The 12,714-nt window shown below is 39.0% G+C and overlaps 1 protein-coding gene across 2 annotated transcripts in view; it reads left to right on the top strand.

Moving 5' to 3' along the window:
* GOSR1 (golgi SNAP receptor complex member 1) overlaps nt 1–12,355 on the top strand; it is a 57,196-nt gene extending 44,841 nt beyond the window's left edge. For both annotated transcript variants that reach the window (XM_049860027.1, XM_049860025.1), the window contains exons 8-9: nt 4,740–4,822; nt 7,931–12,355. In XM_049860027.1, the coding sequence (XP_049715984.1) occupies nt 4,740–4,822; nt 7,931–8,055 (208 nt within the window). In that variant the 3' untranslated portion in view covers nt 8,056–12,355. The remainder of the gene's footprint in view (nt 1–4,739; nt 4,823–7,930) is intronic.
* The last annotated feature ends 359 nt before the right edge of the window (nt 12,356–12,714 follow it).

Raw genomic sequence — 12,714 nt, 5'->3', positions numbered from 1 at the left:
TAACAAAAAACAGTAGCCCCGTGTCCTTCTTTCTCCACTCTTGTTTCCATTTGCCAGAGGCGAGAATTAATTTATTCAACTAATATTTATTGTCTCCTATGTGCCAAGAGCTGGGGATATAACAATGAACATGATAAATCAATACCTGGCCATCGTGGAGCTTATGTACCAGTTGTGTACCTTGTAGTCCTCCTTGACTGTCTCTTACACCCCACATCCAATCCATCAGAGTTCTAAAACATAAGACTGATGGTAAGATTGCAAGATTGTTGTGCAGACTAAAGATAATTTGAATAAAATGTCTAGTACAGTGCCTGGCTGTTAGTAGGTAATCTGTAATGTTGTTGCCATGTCTGGTCTGAATCATGTATTTTTTTCATTCCTTTGTTCAGATGTCACTTTCTCAGGGAGACCTTTCCTGACCATCTGTTTAGAAGTTCAGCCCCATCACCATTCCAGCATCCCCTGTCCTCATTAACTGCTCCATTTTTCTTCACAGTACCTACCACCATCTGCTACACTGTAGATTTTATTTGTTTAATTTGTTTATGGCTCATTTCTACTCATTACAGTGTAAGCTCTGTAAGGGCAGGGATATTTTGTTATTGTTCACTGCCTTGTCTCCAATGTCTAGAATGGTACCCGATACATAATAGGCTCTCAGTAAATGCTTGTTAAATGAATGAATGAGTGATAAAGTCAGTAGGACAAATGAAAATATCAGGTAGTGATAACAGCTGTAACATTTCCAATTCTAGTTTTCATAGCATTTATATCCATATGTCTCAGTAGTGTCCTATAGACTATTTCTTGATTTTTCAACTTTAGAATTTTATTTTCCACTATACACACACACACTTCCCTCCCCTTTTCTCTGATTTGTTATGTCTGTGTTTATAACTATATAAACATATTTCACAGCTAAGCTCCATAGTCTACTATGATTAGATTTCCTTTATTGTTCAACTCCCTACCCCCAATACCCTAGAATTAATATTAGCCTCCTTTTTCATTTGTTTAGTTTTGTGTACCTGTCACTAATATATTCCCAACTCTCTGGTAGAATCTAAAACGCTTTTCAATGTGATCAAACATATTGTGTAATCTATATTAGAAAAAAAAATTTTTTTTTTTTTTTTTGGTCTTATCTGTCCATTAGTCCTCTTCCTTCCATTCTGATCTTGACTGGTTGTTCTCTAGGCTGGCTACACTATTCTGGTCCTGGGGCATCCCATTACCGTTATTCTGAAATAATCTCTTTTATTTGATTACCTGTTTCTTGGATTCATTGTCTTCCACTTTCTTAATTCCCTCATTATGGTGGACGACATCCTTTAGTAGCTTCTTGAGAAACAACAGGAGGTAATTTTTTTGGATTTCCCATGTCTAAAAAGTCTTTATTCTACCCATGTTCTTGGTTCATCATTTAGTTAGGTATAATATTCTAAGTTGGAAATAATTACAAAATTATTGAAAGCCTTATTTCCAGTATTGCTTTTTACGTTCAGTGTCAAGTAAAATTTCTGATCCCTTGTGTATGACATGCTTTTTCTCTCTGGAAGCTTTCGGGGTCATCCCTTTTCTCCCATTTTGTTTGTTTGAATTTCACCATCCTGAGCTTAGTGTGTATCTTTCTCAGTCTGTTGCACTGGGCATTTGGCGGCTCATACAGTTTGAAACTCAAGAAACTTGTCCTCAGTTCTGGGAAATTTTCTTGTACTATTTCTAATTTTATTCTCTCCTTTTTCTCTGTTGTTTCTTTTTAAACATTTTAAAAGGTTGTATATTTGCTTCTTGAATTGATTCTTACTTTTCCTCTGTTTTCCATTTATCTTTTTGCTCTGCTTTCTAGAGGGTTTCTTCAATTTGTCCTTCTAACTTTTCCATTACATTTTTATGTGTGTGTGTGAGAGAATGTATGTGTGTATGCATGCGTATACACATACATTTCGTGGATGTGATTTTTTTTTTAATTAGCAAAAAAGCATCAAATTTGGATGTGATATTTTTATCTCTCTGAAGACATTAAATATAATTTGATTTTAAACTGTCTCAGGCTTCCTGCATTGCCTCTGTTTCCTCAGATTCACTTTGTTTGCTGGTTGGTCGGTTTGGGGCTCTGCCTTTTTTGCTAGAGGCTCGCAAATCTCTGGTGATTTTTGACTCTTCGCTCATATTTAAGGGTGAGGCTCCAAAAATCCAGTGTTTGGAAGCTCATTCTGGGTGGTGGTGGGAGCTGTTGAGTGCTGGGCCTCATAGTGGGTGATTGGGCAGCATGTTTCATTGGGGGCTTCAAATTGTCACTATCTTTAGGTCTCCTCTCTGGGCTAGGTCTTTTGCTGGTTTGGGCGCAGTTATCTTGTTGTACAATTGGAGGATGTAATTTAGGGATCTGGCAACAACTCGCATAAATTTCCTCTAATTTCCCTGTTTTTAGCCATACTCCACAGTTCTGCCTTCAGAGATACCTGGTCCCTTCAATTCTTGAGCTTTTCCAGGATCTTGGGAAAACTTTTATAAATCATTACTTGGCTCGTAGTGGTATCAAAGTGAATAACGGTTGATGCTGATAGTCTTATTAACACAGGTGAATTCCATTTGTTTTTCTTTTCAGCTTTCTTTATTAGATACTTTTATATTATAAAATTACAACATTCTTATTGTAACACTTGAAATAGTTCTAAAATGTGTAAAGAAACAGTTTATCTCCTAGTGGTGCCCCTTGATTCCTATCCCCTGAAGTCACTTATGTTAACAGTTAGTTGTGTATCTTTCTAATACCTTTCTCACTGCTCCTACAAACACACACAAAGATGTTTTGTTTGTTTCTTTAGAAGGGATGCATATTCCACGCATCCTGTGGCTTCTTTGTCACTTAATATATCATAGGCATCTCTCCAGATTAATAGAAATATACATTCTTTTTAATAACCAAATACTATTTCATAGTATGGTTATACTATAATCTATTAAACCGTTCCAATAGTTTGCAGTTTTTGGGGGGGGAGAGGGTTTTTTTTTTTTTTTACTATTCTAAAAAAAAAAAAATTTAAACAACACTTCAATCAATACCCTTTGATATATCTCCTTACACACTTTTGTTTCTTCTCTGCCATCTCAATTCATGAAATTTCAGTTTCAATTCATTTGTCACTTGCTTGGAGTACTCTAGTTTAAGATACATGATGGTTTATTCTCTGAGACCTTGCTGTCCAAAAATGTATTTACTTAGCTCCCAGGTTTAGAGACTTTAGAGCAGTGGCAGACAGGCAGGTAGATGGCTCAGCCATTTTTCATCTTAGGGACTGGGCATCACACCAGTTGGTAGACTGTTGGCTCTCTGCTCATAGATAGTTACTGGCTCTGAGTCGTTGTCTCTTCTAGCCGCAGGAACTGGGAGCAATTTAGTTCACCCCTGCAGCCTCCGTACATACAGGTCCATAGTCTTCCACCGTTTGGGCTCCTCAGGGAGCAGTGAAACCAGTCAAAGGAAAATCTGGTCTTCCCTGCCATCAATTCCGTGATTCTCTCCTCACTTAAGAGTGTAGCCCTCCGCCTGGCTTTCTTCCCTGGAGATCTCAAGAGAACTTGGGGCATCAGATAGACCCTCCCCAGCATGTTTGCCTTTGGTCTTACTCCACGGAGGAAAATAGCCAAAAATGAGGTCAGGAATCTATGCTCTGATCACCATCTTCCCAGAATCTCTTCATCTCTATTGCCTTTTTTTTTTTTTGGTCATTTTTGTTTTCTAAAGTTTCAGAGGTTTTCAGAATTGCTGAACAGTACTTTTTTTTCTGTTGCTTTTTATAATATCAATATCTAAAGCACTCCCCTGTGTGTTACATATCAAATGGACAGTGACCTGCCTGCTGGGATTTTGATGTCCAGATAGACAAGGCTATGGAAAAATAGTAATTTTAGAAGTGAAAGCAAAAGGAGATTAACTTGGATTCTTTTAAAGAGGATATCAACGTCGCATATAAGACATTGTACTCTACAAAGAGTGACTTGTTGCCCTCTCTCAGTCAGGTTTAATGAATCTGTTATCTTTGTCAGCTGGCTTGGAAACCCAGAATAATCTTGTATGTCCCAAAGTCTGCCTAATTGGTTCTCAAATAGAATTTTGGGACACAATCTCTTCATAACTTGAGGGCTGGTTACACTTGTGGTTCTGTCTTTATAATTGTAATTCCCTACTTCCTTCTCAACAGTTTTTCCTGACTAAGGATATTTTAGTAGCTCACCCTTTTTAAAGCCATTCTGAGAAGCTTTTGTAACGTGATTTGTCCGTTCATGTGTTGTTTCATTTGTTATTTTGAAAAGACACAGGAACTGGCTTACTGTCTTATACAAAAAGGCATCAGAGAATGGCAGTGGGATGGAGTGGTCCTTCAGAGAATGGCAGTGGAATGGAGTGGTCCTTCAGAGAATGGCAGTGGGGTGGAGTGGTCCTTCAGAGAATGGCAGTGGGGTGGAGTGGTCCTTCAGAGAATGGCAGTGGATGGAGTGGTCCTTCAGAGAATGGCAGTGGGATGGAGTGGCCCTTCAGGAATAGCAGAAAAGGGATCATGGGAAGGTGGCTTGAGAAGTGATTTTGGCTTTTTTTACATTTTTATGCCCAGCACTTTTCAAGATTATGTTGCTCACCTTAGTTGTCTTTTCACTTGTAATGGCATGATGGATTCATACAGGATAGTCTTAAATGCCTATTTAATAATCTTCTCTTTTCCTCCTTGCAGCATTGCTATGGCAACAAAAGAAAATATGACCTCACAGAGAGGAATGTTGAAGTCAATTCAGAGCAGAATGAACACTTTGGCCAGTATCCTTTTTGAAAGTTTGAGATTGGGAGTGGGGGAGGGGATGGAGATTTGAGGGGAAAAAATTTGTATGTGCTTTTTTCAGCAGGTTGCAGTCACCTATAGAGCCTGTCAATAATTATGTAATATGAATGTGCCCTATACTCCTAGTTTGTGGAAGTTCACTTTGTTTAGTACCATTTCTAAAAGTTTGGACACCAGAGCTATAACACTGTGTTACAGAAGAGTAGAAAAAATTATGGGACTTTAAAAATTATTCACAAATTTTAAAAGCTCTTGAATCCATTTTAGAACTCCACTCGGAAAAAACAAAAAGCAAACTCGTTGCCATCGAGTCAATTCCCACTCATAGTGACCCTATAGGACAGAATAGAACTGCCCCATAGGGTTTCCAAGGAGTGGCTGCTGGATTCAAACTGCTAACCTTTTGGTTAGCAGCCAAGCTGTGCCACATGTTACTTTTACCTAAACATTATAAATTATGTGCTTTCTACTCTTTATTTTTTCAGTTGAGAGAATAAATCAGTGGCAGATGCTTAGAAGGGGGAGGAAGGAGACAACCATATAAGTAAATGAGGTACAACTACTGATGAGAGTATTTTCACTGTAACTTGCTAGGCACCAACTGAATTCTAGGATAGATTCTCTGCTTGTTTGCTGTGACCTCTACCTTTTTAATTCCTCGGTTTCCCAATTTAGAGTAAAATACTTCTAGGAAACCCAGTGGGGAAGCTGATGATAAGCCTGCCGCTCTGCAACATTTTATTTATTCTCTGAGAAGAAGTCAAGCCTTTTCTGGAAAAAAGCTTCCTTCCCCAACTACTTAAGCGGGAAAAAAAAAAAAAAACTAAAGGACCTGTAATTTTCAAAAGTTGAGTATCTTAAAGTCACATTTTAGTTTGATATCTTATTTGCCTAAGGAAAAGAATATCCTAAAGTTGTTTGTATTTGCTACTTTTCTGTGAATTTTGTTCTTGCTTTGTCATCCTAAATATAAAACCACACATCAAAATCACATTCTTTTATATAGGACTATATAGTTTACAAAGCACTTTTGTGTACATTATTTCATCCGTTGCTGTCGGGTCAATTCCGACTCATAGCAACCCTAAAGGACAGAGTAGAACTGCCCCATAGGGTTTCCCAGGAGCACCTGGTGGATTTGAACTGCTGACCTTTTGATTAGCAGCCATAGCTCTTCACCACTATGCCACCAGGATTTCCGTAGATATTGTTTGACAAATGAAGAATTGGGCTCAGAGAAGTGGCTTGGCTTAGGTCCACAGCTAGTAAATAGCACATTTAGAGTTCCAAATTTTAAGCCCCTGTTGCTTTTTCATGGAGTCATGCTGTCTTTCTTAAATATGATGAACTTGCTTACCAGCAAAAGCAGATGCTACTTGTTGTTGTATGTCGCTGAGTCCCAGTTTTGACTCATAGCAACCCTAGGACAGAGTAGAACTGCCCCATAGGGTTTCCAAGGCTGTAAATCTTTATGGAAGCAGACTGCTACATCTTTGTCCCTCAGAGTGTCTGATGGGTTCGAACCACCAACCTTTTGGTTAGCTGCTGAGCACTTAACCAGTGCATCACCAGGGCTCCTTAGAAGCTATTCAGTGATTATAAAAGACTTTGTATGTAGTGAAAACTTTGAAATAGAGAGGGAGAAATGGGTAGCTGAATTATTTAAAACACAAACTGAAATCTTTCCCAGTTGTCCATTAGGATTTGTCACCACTCCTCTTTATGATCTCTACTCTGTTCATATTTCTACCAGGGTACCTTGAACTCTTTCTTGTGTGTCTGTGGTCAAGTCAGTCTCCCCTACCAAACCCTGAGTTCTCTTAGGGCAAAACAGTATCCCAGAGGCTAGATAGCGCCTGGTACAAATTAGCTTTGATAACTGTTTCCTGTTCTTCTATGTTTGTAAAACTGTTTCTGCAAATGGTTCTGTTTAACTTTTCATTAATTAGTTTATTCAAGAAACACATAAATGCCTATGGTGTGTAAGGCGCTATTCTAGTCACAGGGAAATTCAGTATTAGGTGAGGACATGGTTTTAATCATACAAAAATATATAGAATATATAAGCACACAAATAAATACAGACCTTGGTATCATTTTGTTAACAGGAAAATGCAGTGAGGATTCCTAGGGAGTGTGGATTATTCCAGCTCATCGTAGGTGGTTTTTGTTGTTGGTTTTCCTCACCTCGACATAACGCCTCTGTTAACAAACAGAATGCACCTGCGGGTGTATTGTCAGAAACTGTTACCAGAAACACAAAATAATGTAGGAAGCACAGACAGGTGCTCTGGTCTGCAGTATGCAAGCGAGTATGAAGATATTACAAAATACTAAGTAAAAATACAGTTGTGACTTGATACAAAACCCCTAAAATTAAGAATGCCCTATACTTCCTCTTTTATGTTCTTTTTATTGATGTTTTCATGTTAGTTTAACCCACTGCCCTACCATATCCTGCTAGTCACTGCAAAGCAAAATAGGATTTTTAAATAATTCACCAGTGGCCAACTATACAGCCTGTAGGATTGGTTCCCACCTATTGCCGGAATCCAGAGAAATCTCCCTGTGGGGAGAGGGACAGGCGCCTCTTCAAAACCCTCAGGCAAAATCTCCAGCCTCCTGGGAGAAGGAGCCAGAAGAGAGAGAGAAGGAAACAAAGGCAAAGACAAAGTGACAGAGATGGCATGGGGGCGGTGCCGGCTGTGCCTATGCCTCCTGGTCCTGCAGGGTTGCTTTGTTCCGGGCCATACTGGCTCCCACTAAAACCTGGTAGTAAGCAGTCAACACGTTAGGTGTCATCTTTATTATTTTCTTCGCCCTCTCTGTTACTTTTTTTCTTTTCATTCATTGTTATTTGCATGCCACATACAAGGCAGGAAGACTCAAATTTGTTTGGGATATTGAGCACTAGGGCAGGCCCGTTGGTCTTTGCTAAAGACTCGTGCAGTGTGATTTTCTTCCCTTCTGTTTCTTCTCATCACTTAATTGTTTCTGGACTCCACTGGTCTCTGTTTTTGTGATTTCTATGACTTCTCCCTAAAGAGGCTTCTTCCAAATATGACCTTAATAAAGATTTCCCAAAGATCGTTTTCCTGCTGTGAACAGCCTGATCCAGCGGATCAACCTTAGGAAGCGGCGAGACTCACTCATCCTGGGTGGTGTTATTGGGATCTGTACCATCCTGTTGCTGCTGTATGCTTTCCATTGATGGGACATCTCCAGGACTCTTGGCAACCACCGCTTGTGCACCCTGATCAGGAATAAGGAAAAGTGGGAGGGAGAAGTTGACTGTCCTGGTAATTAGCCTGACCAGCAGGATTAATTCAAGACTGATAGTGATGGACTCTGTGACATGGTCAGATAAAGCTGAAGCCACGGTTTTCCTGTGCTATCTTTTCTAACACACATGTCCCCATTTTTAGTTTTAAAAAATAAATTTTCATTTCCTTTTGTCTCCCGGGGAGGTAAGTAAACCAATCAGAAACAGTTCCTGTTCTTCTGTGATAATGTTGAAGCCTGATGACACACTAAGTCTCACAGCTGGACTCTTCAGAAAAACCAGGTTTCTCTATTATTCAAAGGCTGCTTTTCTTTCAGGCCACCAGATTGGGTTGTGAATAAAATAGCTCTTCTCATTTTATTTCACACTCACAAGAAATCACAAGTCTGTTCTTCATAATCTGTACTATAGATTTCTACTCTGTGTCCGCCATCCTTTTGCTATTCAAGGAAAATTCCGTTTTTCACAAATTCTTTGAGATGCTGGCAAGCCAACTTCAGCATGGCAGAGGTTGTCAATGGAGGACAGGTTGCAAAAGGCATTTTTCTTTCTTTTTTCTTTTTATTATGAGCACACTGAGGTTAACTGTCACTTGAAAAACATTAAGAAATGACAGACTTTTTTTGTCATTGTTTTGATTTTTTTATTTCTTCCATTAATATTTGCTGCTGCAAGAATATGAAATTTCAGTTTTACCATGACAAAAGAACCAGTGCCTGTCAATGCCCCCAAACTAGTCCTCATCAAGTCAGGATTAACACTGATCCTGAGTGAGGGGACTGCTCAGTTTTCAGTGAGACCTGCTCCACAAACCACATGGAGAAGCACGGTGAGAGGTCACCTTCCAGGTCACATCATTTGTAGATGCTCCACAATTTATTAGCAGAAGTTTAAGAACTACTGCTTGATGTACTAGGAATTCTCTGTTCCGTGAACCCGATTCATTCCAAACCTGTGAAACTTGCAAACAGCAAAGAATGGTTTCACTGTTGAAGGCACGTGTGGCAGAATGTTTCCGTCTGCACCTGACTTCTATTGCCATCTCTGGACAGTGACAAAATTTTCAACCAGCCACCAGAATTCTTTTCAAGTTTAACCATTTTCTCAGTTTTGGGAAATTTATTATCTGTCTTGTGTAACTGAACTACCACAGATGTTTGAAGACTTCCAACATCTACCCATCTCACCAAGAAAGAAGGTTGCTCTTCACAGTTGGAATTTACTATGGTATTTATGGGCTTCAGACTGCCATAGGAAAGAAGAGGTTATTTGCATGTAATTCTTAACGACATCATGATATGTAAATGCTGTTGTTCAGATGAACTTGATAAACAGGCTGATGGTAGACTAACACCTGGTGTGGTAGAGACTGTGGAGGGTTTTCATTCTGGTGTCAAAGTTTTTGTTACATTCTGGGTATGAAGGGTATTTGATTTTTTTTTTTTTAATTACGGCGTTTATTTTTCTAAATATGGGTTGATCAGTTAGTTGATTGGGGATGCCCTTACGAGAAAGTTAAGTTTTCCCAATGTGAACCTTAACGGGTCAGGGAGGCACGTTCATTGAATTCTCTGTTGAGAGAACAAAACTTCTTTCCCCGACACTTTATTATCTTTGATTTTTCAAAGGGCCTTGATTGGTGGTTATGCCTCAGCTAGAATTTATAGGGCTTTTGGTTGCTATATAGTAGGCATTTATAAAATCTGAAGTATCATAAATAAAGCTATTTATTTAATTATACTACCAGTCTTTTTTTACTGGTCTGATTATTTGGCACATTCATTAAAGCCGATTGTGTGAGAGTAAAACTAGGACACAAGCTAATCTAGCTTGCTACAGCTAAGCAAACAGTTTTGATGGCTGATGAGCCTTTCCATTAGGGTTATGCTTATATGAAGTAATAGAATTATGTTGGTTATTTTCTTTATGAAAATAAAGAAACCAGTTCTTCCAAGGAAGTTGAAAAAGCTTGGTATAGATGTTGGTGTTAGAGAGGTCTGACTAAGCTTCCGGTGCTGTAGCCCATAATGAGGTGATCCAGGGCCAAAAGTAGACAGTGAGGATAGTGCTCTCCCTTTTCTGTTACGGTTCCTGTATTTGTGCAAAGAAACCCTCGAGCGAGGAGATGGAGGTGCGCCATTTTCAGGAAGGGGCTCAGTTTGGGTCCCGTAGCAGCTGATTTGAATGTTCAGCTTCATGCCATTCAACTTTTTTCTTTTTTAAATCACCTTGCTTTTCTCCCATATTTTGCTGTCCTCCTTACAGTAAGTTACTTGTTTATATAGTCAGAACCAGAGGTCAGAAGGAATTTTCTATTCCTGGTCCCAAAGAAATGTTGCCTCTTGAAGTTATTCTCCTTCAGCCATTGTCTTATACAATGGATCTTTTCTTTTTGAATCTTTTTAGTAATCACTCAAAACTTTCCATTTTACTAAACAATATGAAAAACCATGGCAACAGAAAGAACAGAAAAGCCCAAAAGGTGTATTTTTATGATTTTGTTTTAATGTGTGCTGATTACCTTAGTAAAATGTTTAATAAACCTGTTACTCAAATTCAAGCCCAGATATTCAGGGGCTTTATAGTCCGTCCATCCTGGCAATCTCCACACTCTGTTTTTAAATTATTATTAATGATGCTGAAGGACTCCCTGAAGCCGCCATTGCGTGCTGTTTTTGTGATGTTAGAAAAGGCTTTCCTTGTTCCACTATTCCTCTCCTTGGTACCAGAATTCACTTTTACAGAGAATGCCTTCTTTCATACTGCCTGGTACTTAGATCAGGCAAGGGAGTAAAACCCTGAGAATGGAGGCACGTGGTGAGAGGAGACCCCAAGAGGGCCTTTTTGTACCTAAAACCAGATAATAGTTTGTTGGTATTGGATGCTGAATACATCTTGAATACAAAAATGTACTTGTTGAGCCTTTAGATGTGAATCAACCAATGACTTTTGGCCTCTAGGGAATTGAGGTGCCCTGGACTTGCATTCCACCATTGACTTTCTGTTTCTCAGTTAATGACCTCAACCTGAAAGAAACGACTTTAAAAAACTGGACTGGCCCTTTTGGTTTCTAATACCTCATGTTTGATCATTAACCAGGTGTGATTTTTGAAAATTGATGGAGTTTTCTAACTTGAAATATTAAGCTGTTGGCCATATCTGATGTTCCGCTGAGATTTGTGGCAAATGTAACTAAAGAACAAATGGATTCTACTGCTCAGAAAACTATAGTGATGGTGTTCTGCTCTCCCTTTGCATCAGGAGTTCTTCAGCCCAGTTTCCAGAAAGATGCAGAGCTTTTCATCATGGTCTTCATAAATCAATCTTGTTATTCCTTTATAAATCTGCAAACCCTTAAGTTTTATAAGGGAAAAGGAAATGAGGAAGGAACAAGTGAATTTTAAGGATAAGAAGTTGAGACAAAACTGAGCCATGTTTTGAGGGACCTTTCTCATTTTCTTTGTACCTAAGATCTCACTTTAGTATCAAAATATTTGCATCCATTCCCATTCTGGTAGGTCTTAGGGAGAGAAATCAGTCCCAATCACACTTTACCATGATGGAAGATGTTTCCTCATGAAGAATGCCAATACAGATGTTTTTAATCTATTCTTTTCCAAATGCACTTTCTGATTTTTTGCTTTTAAAATAGCTTCTGGAACCAATTTTATTGTATTTGTACTTAATTTTGTTCTCATCTAATGTGCATTTTTCTGACTGTATAGAAGAAGCTTTGTTATGTAATTTAATAATAAATTAGAAATCTAAATGGTTGTGCCTATGGTTGTTTATTGGAACAGTAACCACTGAAGCAATTTGGGAATCCAAAGCCAGCCCACTGACTCAGAGCAACCCTGTAGGACAGGGTGGAACTGCCCCATAGGTTGTCCGAGGGTGGAACTGCCCCATAGGTTGTCCGAGGCTGTAACCTTCGCGGAAGCAGACTGCCACATCTTTCTTCCATGAAGCAGCTGGTGGGTTTGAGCTGCGGACCTTTTGGTTAGCAGCCGAGCCCTTAAGCACTGAGCCACCAGGGCACCTTAATTTGACAGTAGTGATTATGAAATCATTGCTAATAAATATTTCTCTTAATGCCTATCCTAAGACCCAGGGTAGACCCAGGATAGAACAGCGTAGGTGCTGAAAAGCTGTCACCTGTCGTTTTAAAAACCTGATAAAAACATTCAACTAATAATCAAAAAGTGAGGGAGAATCTTATCTTGAAATTTCAATAGGAATGATCGTATCTAAAATTATAGAATTTAGCAAGAAAAACAGGTTTTCATTCTCCCTAACTAATGTTTTTTATCCTATGATCAGAACTTGATACTATACCCACCAGAGAATTTGGAAAAGCCTCATTTCCCATTACTACTCCAAATGTGCTTATTCATGTTCTCTTCACCCCTTTTTTTAAATAGCAGCAAGGCAGTGCGAGGCTTAGCCTCACGGTAAATCACTGAAGATCCTCAACTAGTGGCATCTGAACTAAGTCGGAAGTGTTTTTCCTTTCCATGTGACAAGGCTTTGAGGGGCTGCCACTCCCATTTAACCTAGCCTTTCATTGCAGAAAGATCTAACACTCCC

This window comes from Elephas maximus, chromosome 19, assembly GCF_024166365.1.
Source record: "Elephas maximus indicus isolate mEleMax1 chromosome 19, mEleMax1 primary haplotype, whole genome shotgun sequence".
Classification (NCBI taxonomy): domain Eukaryota; kingdom Metazoa; phylum Chordata; class Mammalia; order Proboscidea; family Elephantidae; genus Elephas; species Elephas maximus.
This window is presented reverse-complemented; position numbering and strand designations above follow the sequence as displayed.